Raw genomic sequence first — 18274 nt, 5'->3', positions numbered from 1 at the left:
AGCAATTTTATAAAAAAAACTTACCTTTTCATTGGGGTCATATTCAGCTGTATAGAATGTACGTGAAGTTATAAGGCACCATCTTGAATGGCGTGTTGCACACTACAAAAAACATGGAGAGGATAAGGATTCAAATTACAGATGTTTGGTTAATTAAAAGAATAATTTATACATAGCATTTCTTGAAAAAAAAATTTAAGCTGCAAAGAAGTTTAAAAAAAACAAAAAAAACCCACTACACATATATACCACACTTGAAACTTCTTACATTCAAACCTAAAAAACAATTTAGGAAGTTTCAGGAAAAAGTTTTTCATTAAATACTAGACATGAAAAACTTCTCCCTATGTATTGTATTAGATCTCAAACTTATTCCATTGCCAAAAAAGAGCACCGATTCTTCATGGCACGATCAATGATTAAAGTTAAAATTGCAAGAGTACCATAAGTTACAAGCCTTGAATGTTCTTTTACTGCCACATTTCCTCCCCCCCCCCCCCATTTTTTTAAAAAGGGTAGCTCTTCTCCCTATGATTTTAGGTTGAGGGGGCTTTGTTTTAATTTTAAAAGGGGGGGGGGAGAATTAAGTGCCTCTCCCTCTCAAGAGATATATTGAGAGAGAACTAGAAAGAGTTTAGTTCTGATAGAGAAGCTTGAACACACCACACTGGTCTGCCAGTACTTCTCAGACCTGAAACGCTACATCCCCTGGGATTACAGTTTCTGCCTCAGAAGCACGTAAAGCAGGCAAAAGTGATTTTATGTGGCTAAGAAACTACTAAAGGACCAGGTTAAGACTAAGTTTTCTTAGGTTCAAATTAGCATTTTGGCCAGAAGTGTCCAGAACTAAAAGGACAGTACATTTTCATCTACTGTCTTACTCCCTTATATATCCAGCAAAACATCTGTCCATCCTCAATGATTTTGGAATTTGTTTACAAAAGGATTGTTAGCAGTTCACATCTTAAATAGCCAAGTTTTTCCATTTCATGTAGTTTAAAATAACAAAAGCCAAATAATTAGTTTCCTCTCATCAAGCAACTCTTTATAAGCACTTCTAAGTGTATTCTTTAAAGCTGGTAAAGTAGAAAGATTTGGTAGTCTATTTGATCAGTATGTCAGACTACTCGAAATGTCATTTTGAGTCTCCAGGCAGCAATTTTAGATGAGCAGTGAAAGATGTCCACCCACAAGAATGACTAACTTACAGGAGGAAGCAAAAGCTCAGAGATGCTCTTTGTTCATCACCCATCTTTTCCTAGGACATATGTACTCTACTGAAACTGCCATCTTATGGAAGATGGTCTAGTGGAACAAAGATTAAAATCTGCAAAGCTACTACATGCACTCTCTCAATAGCTGTTGTGAATGAAATTGTGTGTCAACTGATGTAGCTTATAAGTTTAAACTACTACTAATTCTGGCAAAAGCCGAGCTCCCACAGTGACAAAGGTTATGTCTACACTGCGCACCTTACAGCGGCACAGCTGTGCCACTACAGCTACCCATTGTAGAGAAATGCAGACCCAACCAAAAAAAAAAAAAAATCTAGTGTTCGAGAAGAGACGGGGACAGGGTGACGCAGTGGTTCTCAGGCTGTGGCCCACAAAGCACTGCCAGAAAGTGTGCAGAGCTATTCCTGTTCCAATGGCTTAAGCTTCACTAATAGTGCAGTCCAAGACTTCCACAAGGCAAAGAGGCTTTTTATATTTTTTTTTTAAAAGGCACACATGCACCACCCCCTTGCAGTCATTTCAGGTCATCTCTCTAAAGCCTGCCTGGCTGCTCATGACTCTTCCCATGCCACCCAGGGATTTTTTTTCCCCCCCGAGTTGGAACACAAGAATGATCAGGTTCAGACAATAAAATTAAAGTAGCAGTAAATATACACAGCAGGACAAACCCAAACTGCAAAAGTGACTGGGACAGTCGCTCTGTCTGTATTCCACATAGCTTTAAAGATTAGGAAACAAAGACTATAGATCCCTAGACCCAGGAAGATTACTCAGGATTCAAATACAAAATGGGGTAAAGGGTAATAAATAATTAAGTAACTGCACTATCAAGGTGAGTTTTTCCAACTTCCTGCCCTTATGTTTTTTCCATATAATCAAGCTCTATAAATGTACCACAACGAACTGCTATCTGATGAGGGGGTGAGTGAGTGAGTGTGAGCATGACCGTGACACAGACATAGTGGGCTAGAGAAAAGGAGGAAAAATGAAGCTTGAAGAAAAGAAAAAGAAAAGAAAAAGAAAGTATGTTCGAAGGCCAAATGAAGTGGGGTTGTACAAAGAGAGGGACAAGTACAAGGTAAAATTTTGTACTCTATTCTGGAAAGGACAAACCAGAGAACATGAGTAGGGATAGTAGACGAGTGCAGGAGTGGGCCATAAAGTCCTATTTCTGCATGTGAAATAGAAGAATGGACACCTCATTTTGGCTGGACTGAGAGAGAGAGAGGGAGGTAAGGGGACACACACCCTCCTCCCATCACCACCACCACCCCCCAACAGAAAGGCACCATCTCCTTTTTGTACACTACTACAGAAGGGTAGGGAACCCCACAAGAGCTCAATCACACACACATTCAACAAAATCTTTGCAAGTTAATATAATTCACTAGAAGAAAAGCTTCTGATGGTTTATAGCAGCTGAACCAAGTGTGTACAGCTAATTTAGAAAGAGAGGCTACTGAACTGTCTTGTAAACACCACAATACAAAGCCCTTTAACTTTGAAGGCACAGAAGAAGCCAGAAGATTGTGCTAAAGAAGCAAATTAGAAGGGAAGATATGGAAAAGTTACAGTCCGTTGTAATTAAAATGGATTTAAGGCCTTGGCATTTATTGAAAACACCTTTTAACATTGGAAGAGGAAAGCTGTCATGCAGTTAGAGAACTGAAAAAGTAAGAAACCTTATTCAACTGTTTTAATTACACCTCTACCCTGATATAACGCGATCTGATATAAACACGAATTTGGATATAATGCAGTAAAGCAGCGCTCCGGGGGGGGGGGGGGCTGTGCGCTCCAGCAGATCAAAGCAAGTTTGATATATGAGGGGGGATTTGATAGATGCTTTCAACTACCTAAAAGGGGGTTCCAAAGAGGATGGATCTAGACTTTTCTCAGTGGTAGAAGATGACAGAACAAGGAGTAATGGTCTCAAGTTGCAGAGGGGGAGGTTTAGGTTGGATATTAGGAAAAACTTTTTCACTAGGAGGGTGGTAAAGCACTGAAATGGGTTACCTAGGGAGGTGGTGGAATCTCCTTCCTTAGAGGTTTTTAAGGTCAGGCTTGACAAAGCCCTGGCTGGGATGATTTAGTTGGATTTGGTCTTGCTTTGAGCAGGGGGTTGGACTAGATGACCTCCTGAGGTCCCTTCCCACCCTGATATTCTATGATTCTATAACGCAGTTTCACCTATAATGCAGTAAGATTTTTTGGCTCCCAAGGACAGCATTATATCAGGGTAGAGGTGTTTAATAACCATTTTGACAGGAACTTCATCTTAGTTTTATAAAACTAATTCATTTACAAAGCTTCTACATTAAACAAATCACCTATCTTCCTCTTTTTCCTGTATTGAAAATACTAGGAGAATCAAACTCAAATTCTGTACTGAGTTTACATTTGGTATACAGTTTGTCTAACTCCACCAGAGAGGTCCTTTGGGGCCATCTGCCTGTCCCAAGTCAGGGTAAAGGAGGAGGGTTGGGCATCAACAATAGAGTTAACAGAGACTTTTAGCCTAGAAAAGAAGGGTCTTCAACTCGAAGATGCATGACGCTGGGTGGTGATCACCCTTCTTGCAGCCAGGAGGATTACCATCGGCACATGGCTATACCTGGAACCAGCTAGAGCGAATGGCCCAGGATAGAAGACTATGGAGATCTGTTGTTGGCATGAATGAACGAATGAATGATACAGTTTGTCAGACTAAGTGCTTAAGTACACAGAGTTGTAATCTAACTCAGTGTGTTGCAGTTAATTGTGTTTTTAACAACCCACTCAAAGTAAGATTTAAGTCAAATTTGCTTCAACTTGAAGCAAAACCATAATTAAAAAAACACACTAAGAGCAGTTGGTTGAGCATGTATTGATAGGACCAGAGTTTGGCAACTCTGCGCTAGCCAAGGTATCTATAAAACAAGTTTCAAGCACTTCTCCAACAAGATGACATTTTACAATGCATTTAACAGGGCCTTGGCCCAGAGCCACAAAGATAGAGGCTTGGTCTACACTACAAAATTAGGTCTATGTAAGACACCTTGTGTCAGCCTAGTTATGCCTGTGCCTACGTTCAAAATTTGTCTACCACTGATGTAAGTACCCCATTATGGTAATACTGTTTGGGGAAGTCAGCCTGTCGTGGTTAACGCAGTGCAAGTATAGACACCGTGACCTAGGTTGACCCTAACAGCTATCCCACATTGCCAGAAACTGACCACAACTGTGAACTCCACTGCCCAGGGGCCACAGACACCAGGAGCCACACACAACCTGTACAAAGCACACTTTTTAAAATGCTTTTTTCCAATTTCCCAGTTTGATAAGCACACCTAGCAGTTCTTCCATGTTGCACACAAGTGCTCAATGGACCATGCTGGCTACATGCTCCAGATGTGCCCCTGCCTGCAGTAGACAGGAGGCACTGGATTTCTTGGGCCTGTGGGAAGAATAGTCTGTGCAAGCACAGCTACAGAGCAGTTCTGGAAATATGGACATTGACAGACAGATCGCACAGGGGATGCTGCATGAAAGCGAAGGAGCTGCAGCAGAGATACCAGAAGGCCAGTCAGGCCCAATAGTTGATCTGGTGCTGAGCCACAGATCTACTGCTTTTAATACAAGCTGCCTGACACACTTGGCAGAGACCCCACCAGCACCCTGCAGAGCACCATGGGTTCCTTTGAAGAGCCCAGGATGCAGACCCTCCTGTGAACAGCAAGGAGAAGATGGGAGACAGGGGGCATACAATCAATCAGGTAGGTCCAACTACGCAAAGAGCCAGGATCCATTCAAGACTCCAGCACAGTCTAGTCAGTTCTGGCAGCTAAGCCCTATGCAGGGGAAGAAACCTCAGGAAAAGTTTGTGAATCTATTTCCTGTTACCATGGTGGATACAAATCAATGATTTTTAAAAAAGATTTAAAAAAAAGTTTTTAATAAAATGCTTTGAGGAAAAAAACCTATCTAAAGATACATTATAGCTCAAAGATATCTCATCATGGAATAGGGATTATAAATTCTAATTCTAGAGTATGAAACAATATATTCCTGTAACATTTAAGAAACATTTTGTAAATGAGTTCATGGATTAGGGACCCAATCTTATGGAGTTAAAATTACAGCAACTCCCCACGTAATGTCCTCTCACTTTACATTGTTCGATCTCATGTCCCTGCTCAATTACAGAACGTGCTCCATTTAAAGCTGGGCAATGCGTTGCTATAATGTTGTTTGGCTGCCTGCTTTGTCCACAGCTGGCAGCCTCCCTAAGCCCCCCCCCACACACACACACAGCACCTCCCACCCACCGGCAGACCCCAGAGATCAGCGCCTTCCCCCGACTCCTGCCGCAGCAATCAGCTGGCTTGCGGCATTCAGGAGGAAGGAGCAAGGACTCGGCACGCAGGCTCCCCCTCCCTCCTGAACACTGCAAGCCAGCTGATTGCCGCAGGAAGGAGGAGCGCAGCAGGGTGCTGGTGCAAAAGCACCTAATAACCCCTGCTCAGCCAGCTCCAATCAAGGGAAATAGATTGGGGCCGGTGAAACAGTCCTGATGCCTGGCCTGGGGATTGGCTCCACCTGCGGGCCTGACAAGTCAGCAGTTATAAGGGCTGGGAGCCAGAAGAAAAGCCAGCCAGGGAAAGGTCAGACTCCTAGCTGTGGGCTGACTGCAGGAAAAGAGAGAATAACCCTGTAAGCCTTGTGTATAGCTCAACACTGGTGGTGGGAGAACTGTGTATGTGTAAATAAAGCCATGGGTGCTGCATAACTGAAAGCCTCTGCACTTTATTGGGACAGCCAGCAGGCTCTGGAAGAGGGGCGTGACAGAGAACCTGTCACAGGGAGGAGTGAAGATGTGCTGTGCGGAGTAAAGGTGGGGGGAGAAGAGGGAGGTTAAGGGTGGGAGCTTGGGGAAGGAGTGGCATGGGCGGGCCGAGGGTTGAGCCCCCCACCCCTGGTGCTTGCAGAATAGGGGAAGCTGCCGCTGCTTCTGCGCTTCTCCTAGCCTACAGGACCTTCAGTCTCCTTGCCTGCCTCATTGTCTCCAGTGCCTGTGTGGGGTAAGGCAGGGGCACCTCCAACTATAGTACTGTACAGCCAAAAAAAAAAATTCCCTGGAACCTAAACCCTCACATTTACATTAATTCCTATGGGGAAACTGGATTTGCCTAACATTTCCCTTAAAGTCACATTTTTCAGGAACATAACTACAACATTAAGTGAGGAGTTACTGTACAAACATTAAAAAATGAATGGGACAAGCACTCTCTCTAGCTCATTCTCAATACTCGGTACCAAGGTGAAAGCTTTATTGCCGAAGAAGAGGAGTTAGCTAGGACATGAACATCCTGCTATCATCCCTCCATAATGCCAACTTCAGAGCTAATGGTGAACCATTCAAGAAGCATGTTTGCTGATGATTTTTTAAAGAAAGTCACACCAGTGAACCAGTGGAAGTCACTTAAACACTTGGATTCAGAGACTGTTGAAGTGATCTCACTTTTAACAGCAGTAGCTTCTTCTGCCAGTGTAAAAAGAATATTTTCTTCCTTTGGACTAATTCATTTCAAATTGAGAAATCATTTGGGACTTGAAAAAAATGCAGGAAAGCTTGTTTTTCTTTTCCAGATTATGAACAAACAGGAAAATGAAGGTGAAGACGATTGAGTTAACTGTAGAAGTCAGTATTTTAAATTTCTCATGTTGACCTGGCTGACATAAATGAACTATTTAAAAAAAATCAACTAACTATTTTAGTTAAAAGCAATTAACAAAAATAAACCTGATTTTAAAAAACTTTAATGTTTAACTAAATTCAAAAATTCATGTGCTTGTTTTGTTAGAATATATGTTTGCTGTTGAAGAAAAAAAATCCAGAGTACATAACGTTGTTCTAGTTAAATAAAACAATTTAAATGTCTGTCTGGTGATGTTCTCCTCCTAATACAGCCTGGCAAGAAAATCCTCCAAATATTAATGATTAACCTGTTGAATTGGAGATATGAAATCATTGGGTGGTGAACTAAGTATCTGCTTCAATTACCTTCGGTAAATGAATATAACCAAACAAACAATCATTCATTTTCTGATATAGCTGTAAAACTAATCTGACAAGTTTTCAAAATAAATCACTTTAAAAATGTATAGTGTGTGCCTTCTAAAAATGAAACCTATATCTCTCTCTGAGTTGTGAAGAATATGTATTAAGGTTATAACAACCAATAAGAATGCACTTTTATGTAGAAATCCATGATTAAATGGAGTCTTCCTGACTAGTGATTTAAATGAAAACCACCCTGCCTGTTACAATGTTTAAATGTATAGATGAAGCCCAACCCATGAGTTGGGCTTCATCTATACAGGACATGAGTATTGATTTTTCATTAATGTACTCATACTAGAAAAGGTAGCAGTACAACAAACAGAGGCAGAGTTGGTATTCGCATTGCCTCCTGGCTAACTTGATGTGGGAAAGCAGAGCAGTTTGTTTATGTACACAAGGACAGCCCTCGAGAGATCTTGATAAAATTTTCCACAGAGCTACACTGCAATGCTCTGCCAAAGGTTTCTGGGGATGGTAACATTATTTCTTCCCCCACAGTAACGTGCCAATCTGCAATGACTTTAGGGTGACCAGATGAGAGAGAGAAACTATCAGGACATGAGGGGAGTGTGGGGAGGAAAAAGAGAAGAGATTCGCCGGCGGAGCAAAAAAAAGGCGAGTGCTGCCAGCGGAGCGAAATATCGGGACAAATTGTGTCCCAACCAACACCTAAATATGGGGACGGTCCCAATTTTATCGGGACATCTGGTCACCCTAAATGACTTTGGCTAGCACCATAGAAGTAAGAAGCCAGCAGCATACAGGGCCATGTGGCTTCAGGATGCCAGCTGCAGCTGTGTTTTCTACATCTTTGTTACCCTTAAGAGCAAGATATGAGCTAAAATCACCACCACCTGTGGAAAATAGTATCAGTGCTCCATGCCACTGCCCTACACTCATACCCCAAAATTTTACTGTATTATTTTAAGAGCCATAATGTTATTGTACAGGGCGAGTTCAACCTACCAAAACCACATTCTGCTATTATTCTGCACCTGCTGAGCTAGCACTTGACTCTTTCCTTGATGCTGTTGAGGTGGTCAGTGTGCAGCATCATGAGCCAGGGAAACAAGGGGTAAGCTAGGTCCCCCATGATCACTGTAGCACTGACAATACTGATATGCCAAATCCTCTGGTCAGGAAAGAACATCCCTGTTTGCAGCTTTCTGAACAGTCCTGCATTCTTAAAGATGAAAGTATCGTGCACCTTCCCTGACCGGCCAACATTGATGCTGGTGAAGCATCCCTGGTGATCCATCAGCACTTGTATATCCATAGAAGAGTAGCCCTTTCTGTTGACGCAGTCTGTGCAAGGTGAGCTGGTGCTAAAATAGGAATGTGTGCACTTTCTATCACCCCATCTCAGTTCAGGAATCCCACTGCTGCAAATCCACCATCTCCTGCACACTACCAAAAGAGACACTCTTGTATTGTATAACAGGCACAGGAAACAATTAATGACCCTACACACTTGCATGACAAGGGTCCCCACTGTGGATTTTCCAAATCGAAAATTATTTCCCACTAACTGGTAGAAATCCAGGGTTGCAAACTTCCAGAGAGCGATCGCCACTCGCTTCTCAACTGCCAGTGCAGTTCTCAATCCGGTGTCCCTGAGCGGGATGGCAACAGCAAGCTCAGCACAATCCCAGGAATATGGCATTGTGTGTCTGAAAGTTCTGCAGCCAATGCTTGTCATCCAAAGCCTGCATTACAATGCAATCCCACCAGTTAATGCTGGTTTCTCGGGGTCAGAAGCAGCTCTTCTCCACCTGCAGCTGATCTACAATGCCATCAGCAACCTTGAAGTGGTTTTCACTATGTCCCTCAGCAATCTACCCTCTATGAAACAGAACCTTAGCAGCAAAGGACATTACTTTCTATGGTTCTACAAATACTGGAGGATTGTCTGTCCTGTGTTTGCAACACTCATGTCAACAGTGCAGAGCTGTGTGAACTCCATGGTTCTTTTAGAGAGGACTGACAGCAAGAAGTGCTGTGCAGTTTTGCAGGGTTGTTGTTGTTTTTTTTAATAAAGGCATGAAAATTAAGAAATAGATGAAGTTGCATGATAGGAACTTGACTCCTTGCTCCCAATCACTCCCACACATGTTTCTGTCCCACCATGCATTGACGAAGTTTCTCAAGAGACCATGCCCCAGACAATGGCAAGTTGCACACTGGAATACCTACCCATGGTGCATCAACACAGGCATTTCTGGTAAGTACACACAGCACCAATTCCATGAACCAAAAATGCATGAGCAATACACTAACTGCAGCAGCTCTATACCAAGATAACTTGTGTCAACCAAGGTGTCTAGTACAAACATGGCTTTAGGCACCACTGCCATCCACAAAACTCCCGCTTGGCTGTAAGCACCTAAACTCATTGGAGCCTCAATTTCTACCACAAGAGCTCCCTCTGGGCATGTACACTGCTATCGCCCCCCCCTCACAATCCACAAACTGTGGAAAGATAGATTTAGAGTGCCTATCTCACATACAGGGCCCAATCCAATAGGCATGCTCAGAGGCCCCCTACCAGATCAGGTCCCATTCAAAAACCTGGCTGGAGGAGATGGAGGCAGTGCCCATGTTATAACTGAGCCCAGTGGTTAGAGCACTCACATGGGATATGGGAGATCCAAGTTAAATTTCCCCCTTTTTGGAAGTGGTGTTTGAAAACTGGATTTGTAATGGACTTCGTAGCTTATAAACAAAAAAATCTTAATTATGGCAAGCTTCTGCCAATCCATAATGCATTTCACCTTTAATTACAGGTTCCCCTCCATTATCCTTGTTGACCTAATACCATCAGTTATACTATATGTCAACTTCTAGAGGAAGAAATTAAGGTCTCCAATGTTCTCCTATTTTGCTTAGAATCCTATTTTAAGTGTCAGTGACAGTCTAGTTTTTCATTATATGCATCACTAGTTATATACTTAATATCATGAATATGCATCTTCAAGTATAAGAGATCTTTGTAAGAATTCACACTGTGCACTTCAATAAAGTTCTCATTAATGTAACCTATTAACTTGTTTTTTTCCCTTATAAATTATTTTCACCGTGTCAGAAGATGCCTGCCCTTGGAAGCTCATAAGCTACTGTGGCGTTTCATGCTTCATTGGACAGGTACCAAGTTATATATGCTGCTCACTCTACCATTTATTCCTAAGAAATCTTTCACTTCTGGGCTCCCAAAGGGGAGATGGGAGGGAGAATCATAGAATATCAGGGTTGGAAGGGACCTCATCTAGTCCAACCCCCTGCTCAAAGCAGGACAAATCCCCAGACAGATTTTTACCTCAGTTCCCTAAATGGCCCCCTCAAGGATTGAACTCTCAACCCTGAGTTTAGCAGGCCAATGCTCAAACCACTGTGCAATGCCTGGCCTCCCCTCCTTATTTGTTCTAATTTGCTGCATCCAGGCCACACCCATGCTTATTCACTGAATTCCTGCAGACCTTCTGGACAAGAGAAGTCTCTTCTCCTGCATGCCTCCTAAGATACACAGTATGGCAGCTTTGTTGCCACCATCCTTAAGAGGTTCAACACTGGAGAAGGCTCCATTCTGTGGAGTTCGGCGTTCTTCTGATCAGTTAAATTGTGGCTTCGGTCCCCTTTCAGGTGCTCTTTCTCCCTTGACTACTTCAGATATCCATTCCAAGGCAATCTGCCTTCAGAATCTCAGGTGTTCACATTCCATCCCTTCCACTGCCCACTGGCCCAGCATTTAGGAGGTGCACTATTCTGCAGAGCTCACAAGTTCTAAGGCTATACAAGGCAGATGCTTTGTTCTGCAAGTTTCTCTCCAAGCTCTACCCTTTTTCTCCTCCTCCCTAAAGGATCTTCAAGACCTCTCTATATGAATGCCTCTGTTCAGAAACAGAGCATGCATGAAATATCATATAACAAAATGTTAATATTTTTGCACAGCATTTCACATAATTGCTACTTGTGCAACAAATGAGATATTACCCATTAGTTTTTATGCAGTACATAGAAGTGAGACAAATAACTTGGTTTTTCTTTTTGAAAACTAGCTTATACACAACCTTTGACACAATCATCCCCCAATCCTGACTGGAAAATCCAGAAGCCACAAGTCTCGTATGAGAAAAGTAACTCATTTAAACACACACACACACACACAAGTGCCTACTCCAAATTTGAAAGGAGAGGCGCCATGGCAGTCAGAGCTGTCAGGAGAAACAAGCATGCTCCTCATAGACTTTAAGGTCAGAAGGGACCATTATGATCATCTAGTCTGAAGGAAGGGCCCTGAAAGCTGAGGCCCATTTGAACATGATTCCCACCAGTCCCTACCAGCCCACCCCAGAGGCAGCAGCTGGCCGGGACTAGCCTGGCACAGCCCAGAAAAACGTGGACAACCCTTCCAGCTCCCTGGGGCAGGGAAGGGGCTCCTAGCACAAGATCCCAGAGCCGCTCCCTGGGCCCCGGGCCCTGCGGAAGGAGCCGCTGGTCTCTCACCGGCCCCAGACAAGGGCGGCGACGGGCTCGCTCAGCGCTGCTCCCCCGGGCTCCTGCCCCAGCCCGTAACGCGTCCTCCGGGGGCTCCCGCTGGGGCGCTGGGCTGGGCTCGGCTCCCGCGCATCCCCGCAGGCGGCTCCGGGAGGGCGCTGGGGCCCGGCCGCTGCTAGCGCGGGCCCGGCTCCCCGCTCACCTGCAGCGCACGCAGGTGCCGCTCCGGCCGCTGCTGCCGCCGCCAGCTGCCCGCGACCACTTGGCGCAAGGACGCCGCCATCGCCGCTGCCAGCCGGCCTCCTAGTTGCCCTTTCACCTCGGCGAGGGGGCGGGGCCAGCGCTCCGCGCTCAACCAATCAGGATCGCCTCCCTCCCTCGCGCCAGGCAGGCACTGGGAAAGTGTCCGGGAGAGCGCGCGCGCGCGCGCCGCTCCTTCCCCGCCTCGCGCCCGTCATCCTCGTGCCTCGGAGGAGCCGGGCGCGCCGGGATTCCGCAGATTAGCCCCCGAGAGCGCTGGGCTGCTGCGCGTGCCCGGCAGCCCAGCGCGGCCCCGCCCGCCAGTGCCACCCCGAGCCCCGGCGAACCCGGCGCTCCGGCCACAGGCGCCGCGAGCGTGTCTGTCCGCGCGCCGGGGTGAGGCCGCACTTTCTTCCCTGGGCTCGCGGTCACGCCCCTGGGCACCGAGGCCAGGCTCCGCGGGCGGCTGCTGCAGCCACGTCCCCAGCGCGGGGAGCCCCGAGCCAGCCCGGGCGGTGACACCAGCCTCCAGGCAGCTTTGGGAGTCGTGCTGGCAAGTGCACTGCCGGGGACCGCCCGGCTGTGAGGACATAAGGCAATGCACACACAGGACCCCCGACCCACTGTCAACGCCGCAGGTGCTGGTGGGTTCTCTTCTCCCCCACTCCCCCCCCCCCCCCCCCCAGCATCTCGGGGCTGGTCTGGCGGTATTAGCCATGGGTGCTGTTCCCCCTCCCAATGCACACTGTGTGTGTCCCCCACAGCCAGTAAGGTACGTTATGTACCTGCTGTAGTGTCACCAGTCTGGCTGCTAGTTAGAGATTTTTCTAGCCTAAAGAAGTTAATAGTATAAAACCCTTCAGTCACCCCACTCTGGGAGGTGATAGTACCAGCCTACTCAGCACTGGTTAGGCCTCAGCTGGAGAACTAGCCAGTTTTGGTCGCCAATGGATAGAAACAGGGCCGGCTCCAGGGTTTTTGCTGCCCCAAGCAGGGTGGGGCGGGAGGACTCACGATCAGCTCTACCACCGCTTCAGTCTTTGGTGGCAATTCGGCGGCAGGTCCTTCGCTCCGAGAGGGAGTGAGGGACCCGCCGCCAAATTGCCGCCGAAGAGTCCGAGGTGCCGCCCCTCACTAGGGTGACCAGATGTCCCAATTTTCTTTTTCTTATATTATTATCCCCCACCCCCATCCCGATTTTCCACATTTGCTGTCTGGTCACCCTTCCCCTCACTGTTGGGCACCCCAAGCACCTGCTTGCTGGGCTGATGCCTGGAGCCGATCCTGGATAGAAAGGATGTAGAGAAACTGGAAAGGATCCAGAGGTGAGGGACAAAGACAATCAAAGGGATGGAATGCAAGTCATATCAGCAAAGACTGAAGGAACTGGGTATGTTTAGTCTGGAAAAGAGGAGATTAAGGGGGGATATGATAGTGGTCTTCAAATACTGTAAAGGCTACCATAAAAAGCTGGAGAAAAGTTGTTCTCTTCTGCCATAGATGGCAGGACAAGAGGCAATGGGGTCAAACTGCAGCACAGCAGCTTTAGATTAAATCTCAGGAAGAAAACTTCCTAACTGTAAGAACAGTAGAACAATGGAACAGACCGCTTAGAGAGGCCTTGTAAGCACCTTCACTAGAAGTTTTCAAAAAGAGGCTGGATTGGATAGCCACCCGTTTTGGATGGTTTAGGCCAGTGATACTCAGACCTCAGTGGTTCAAGAGCCAAATTAGCAATCAATATTACCCAAAAGAGCCACAGTAGTGTAAATTCATTGTTTCATTTACAATAGTACTATATATTCATATTTAAACAGGATGACAGGAAATATTTGGTTTTTATATTGATATATATTATTCTCACAGCAAAGTGAGTTAGTATTATTTTATCAACTACAGTTAGCGAATAACATAGTAAAATCATCCCGATTGGTTAATAATTAGATCACACAGTGTTTTAATATGTGCTGCAAAGAGCCTCAGGAGACACATTAAAGAGCCACTTGCAGCTTGTGAGCCTGAGGCCTGGTCTACACTAGGCGTTTAAATCGGTTTTACGAGTGTAAAACCGATTTAACGCCACAACCGTCCACACTAGGAGGCACCTTATATCGATTTTAATGGCTCTTTAAATCGGTTTCTGTACTCCTGCCCGACGAGAGGAGTAGCGCTAATATCGGTATTAACATATCGGAATAGGGTTAGTGTGGCCGCAATCGACGGTATTGGCCTCCGGGAGCTATCCCACAGTGCACCACTGACCGCTCTGGACAGCATTCTCAACTCGGATGCACTGGCCAGGTAGACAGGAAAAGCCCCGGGAACTTTTGAAATTCATTTCCTGCTTCGACAGCGTGGAGAGCTCATCATCACAGGTGACCACGCACAGCTCATCAGCACAGTTAACAATGCAGTCTCCTGAGAATCGAAAAAGAGCCCCAGCATGGACCGCTCGGGAGGTAATGGATCTGATCGCTATATGGGGAGATGATTCAGTGCTAACAGAACTGCGTTCCAAAAGACGAAATGAAAAAGTATTTGAAAGAATTTCTAAGGCTATGACTGCTAAAGGCCACAGCAGGGACTCCGTGCAGTGCAGAGTGAAAGTTAAGGAGCTCAGACAAGCCTACCAGAAAACCAAAGAAGCAAACGGAAGGTCCGGGGCAGGTCGAAAAACATGCCGCTTCTATGCTGAGCTGCATGCAATTTTAGGGGGCTGCGCCACAAGTACCCCACCCTGACTGTGGATTCCGAGGTGGGGTTGTAATCTCTGCCATGTCTGAGGATTATGCAGACGGGAAGATGAAGAGGAAGAAGAAGAGGAAGACCTCGCAGAGAGCACACAGCACTCCGTGACCCCCAGCAGCCAGGAGCTTTTATCACCCTGACGGAATTACCCTGCTCCCAGCCCTAGCAACTATTGCAGAGAATGACGCCCTGGAAGGGAGCTCTGGTGAGTGTACCTTTGCAAATAGCAAACAGTGTTTTTTAAGCAAGCCTTTTTTAATGATTGATTTGCCCTGAGGACTTGGGATGCATTCGCAGACAGTATAGTTACTTAGAAAAGTTTGTTAACATGTCCGGGGATTGAGAGGAAATCCTCCAGGGACATCTCGATGAAGCGCTCCTGTAGGTACTCCAGAAGCCTTTGCAGAAGGTTTCTGGGCAAGGCATCCTTGTTCTGCCCACCGTGGTAGGACACTTTACCATGCCATGCATGTAGCAAGTAATCAGGTATCATTGCGTGGCAAAGCATCGCAGCGTATGGTCCCGGGGACTGCTGGCATTCAAGAAGCATCCGCTCTTTATCTTGTTCTGTTATCCTCAGCAAAGTGATATCGTTCAGGATAACCTGGTTAAAAATCAGGAATTTAAGTAAGGGGGGTGGCCATTTTTCTACTGGGTTCGTGGAATGCAGCAGCTTAAAAAAAACACTTTCCTGCACGTAGCGAAGCGGGGGGAGGGGAGGGGTGAAATGCCGATGATCTTTTCTGTTTGGTCACCGGCGAGGCGAGCTTCCCCAAGCTACCGGACAAGCAGTGGGTGGGGAGGGGAAGGTTGTTGATTAGCAGGAGCTAGCGTGGTATTAGCCATGCGTTGGGGGAGGTAAATCACTGAGACAGTGGCTTACCATGGCCGCATGCAAGCTGAATCCTGATGCCTGGACCTGTGTCTGTGAGATCTGTAACCCCAGAGATGCAAGCAGTCACTATTAAGATGAAAATGCGACCTTGTAGGAAATCACATGTGCTATGTAAGGTGAATAGTGCTTTTCACTGTGAAAGAGTATAACCATTGTTCTGTAAAATGTATCTTTCTAAATATTTATCTCCCTCATGCAGCTGCAAATTTTCAAGCGTCCCTCCTCCATCCCAAAGTCTAGCACAGATTAGGCTGAGGAATAAGAAGACGCGAGATGAGATGTTCTCAGATATTATGGAAGTTACACGCAATGAAAGAGCTCATCTGAATGAGTGGAAGGACGTGGTTTCAAATTACAGGAAAGAGGCCAGTGAACGTGAGGACAGGAGGGATGAACGTGAGGACAGGAGGGACAACCGAGATGAGAGGTGGCGGCAGGAAGACCGGCAGGAAAATCAGCGGTGGCGGCAGGAAGATCAGCGGTGGCGGGATGCAACTCTGGGGCTGCTGCGTGATCAAACTGACATGCTCCGGCGTCTTGTGGAGCTTCAGGAACGGCAGCAGGATCACAGAGTGCCGCTGCAGCCCTGTATAACCACCCTCCCCTCACCATGTTCCTTAGCCTCCTCACCCAGACGTGTAAGAACGCGTGGGAGGCTCCGCACCCGCCCACTCCACCCCGTGGACAGCCCAACCAGAAGGATGCCGTTACTCTGAATTTTTTTAATGGCCTTCTCCATCCCTCCTTTCCTCCTCCCAAAGCACACCCTTACTTCTCTCCCTCTTTTATAATGAAAAATAAAGAATTAATGCTTTTTAAATGAGAGTGACTTTATTTGCATAAGTAAGCTGTACTCGAAGGGGAGGGGAGTTGCTTACAGGGACTGAGTCAATCAAGGGGTTGGGTGTTCATCAACAAACACAGCAGTCACACTGTACCCTGGCCATTGATGAAGCTCGTTTTCAAAGCTTCTCTGCTGCGCTCCGCTTCCTGGTGTGCTCTACGAATCTCCCTGGTGTCTGGCTGCGTAATCAGCGGCCAGGTGATTTGCCTCAGCCTCCCACCCCGCCATAAAGGTCTCCCCTTACTCTCACAGAGATTGTGGAGAATACAGCAAGCAGCAATAACATAGGGGACATTGGTTTGGCTGAGGTCTGAGCGAGTCAGTAATGTGCGCCAGCGAGCCTTTAAACGGCCAAATGCACATTCCACCACCATTCTGCACTTGCTCAGCCTGTAATTGAACAGATCCTGACCACTGTCCAGGCTGCCTGTGTATGGCTTCATGAGCCATGGCATCAAGGGGTAGGCTGGGTCCCCAGGATAACGACAGGCATTTCAACATCCCCAACTGTTATTTTCTGGTCTGGGAAGTAAGTCCCTTGCTGCAGCCGTTTAAACAGAGTAGTGCTTCTGAATACGCGAGCATCATGAACCCTCCCTGGCCATCCCACGTGGATGTTTGTGAAACGTCCCTTGTGATCCACCAGTGCTTGCAGCACCATTGAAAAGTACCCCTTCCGGTTTACGACTGGGTGCCCTGGTGCTGCGGTGCCAAGATAGGGATATGGGTTCCATCTATCGCCCCACAGTTAGGGAATCCCATTGCAGCAAAGCCATCCACTATGGCCTGCACGTTTCCCAGAGTCACAACCTTCGTAGCAGCAGCTTAGTGATTGCTTTGGCTACTTGCATCACAGCAGCCCCCACAGTAGATTTTCCAACTCCAAATTGATTCCCGACTGACCGGTAGCTGTCTGGTGTTGCAAGCTTCCACAGGGCTATCGCCACTCGCTTCTCTACTGTGAGGGCTGCTCTCATCTTGGTATTATGGCGTTTCAGGGCAGGGGCAAGCAAGTCACAAAGTTCCATGAAAGTGCCCTTACGCATGCGAAAGTTTCGCAGCCACTGGGAATCGTCCCACACCTGCAACACAATGCGGTCCCACCAGTCAGTGCTTGTTTCCCGGGCCCAAAATCGGCGTTCAATGGATAGAATCTGCCCCATTACCATCAGGATCTCCAAAGCGCCGGGGCCCGCGGTTTGAGATAATTCTGTGTCCACGTCCTCATCACTGTCATCGCCCTGCCGTATCCGCCTCTTACTCGCCTCGGTTCAAGGTCCTGGTTCAGCATATACTGCACGAGTGCGCGAGGTGTTTAAAACATCCACGATTGCGGTATGGAGCTGAGCAGGGTCCATGCTTGCTGTGCTATGGCGTCTGCACGGTTCACCAAGCAAAAAGGGCGCGAAACGGTTGTCTGCCGCTGTCAGGGAGGGAGGGAGGGGTGAGGCTGTACCCAGAACCACCCGCGAAAATGATTTTTGCCCCATCAGGCACTGGGATCTCAACCCGGAAATGCCAAGGGGCGGGGGAGGCTGCGGGAACTATGGGATAGCTACGGAGTAGCTACCCACAGTGCAATGCTCCAGAAATCGACGCTAGCCTCGGACCGTGGACGCACACCACCGATTTAATGTGTTTAGTGTGGCCACGCACACTCGATTTTATAAAATCTGTTTTACAAAACCGGTTTATGCAAATTCGGAATAGTCCCGTAG

General features: G+C 46.7%; 1 protein-coding gene across 5 annotated transcripts in view; it reads right to left on the bottom strand.

Annotated features, from left to right (window-relative positions):
• PCCA (propionyl-CoA carboxylase subunit alpha) overlaps positions 1-12178 on the bottom strand; it is a 414132-nt gene extending 401954 nt beyond the window's left edge. For all 5 annotated transcript variants that reach the window (XM_039502573.1, XM_039502579.1, XM_039502605.1 and 2 more), the window contains exons 1-2: positions 12032-12178; positions 25-102 (exon numbers count right to left, since the gene is read on the bottom strand). In XM_039502573.1, coding sequence (XP_039358507.1) covers positions 25-102; positions 12032-12112 — 159 coding nt within the window. In that variant the 5' untranslated portion in view covers positions 12113-12178. The remainder of the gene's footprint in view (positions 1-24; positions 103-12031) is intronic.
• Between the last annotated feature and the right edge of the window lie 6096 nt (positions 12179-18274).

The sequence above is a fragment of the Mauremys reevesii genome, linkage group 1 (assembly GCF_016161935.1).
Source record: "Mauremys reevesii isolate NIE-2019 linkage group 1, ASM1616193v1, whole genome shotgun sequence".
Taxonomy (NCBI): Eukaryota; Metazoa; Chordata; order Testudines; family Geoemydidae; genus Mauremys; species Mauremys reevesii.
This window is presented reverse-complemented; position numbering and strand designations above follow the sequence as displayed.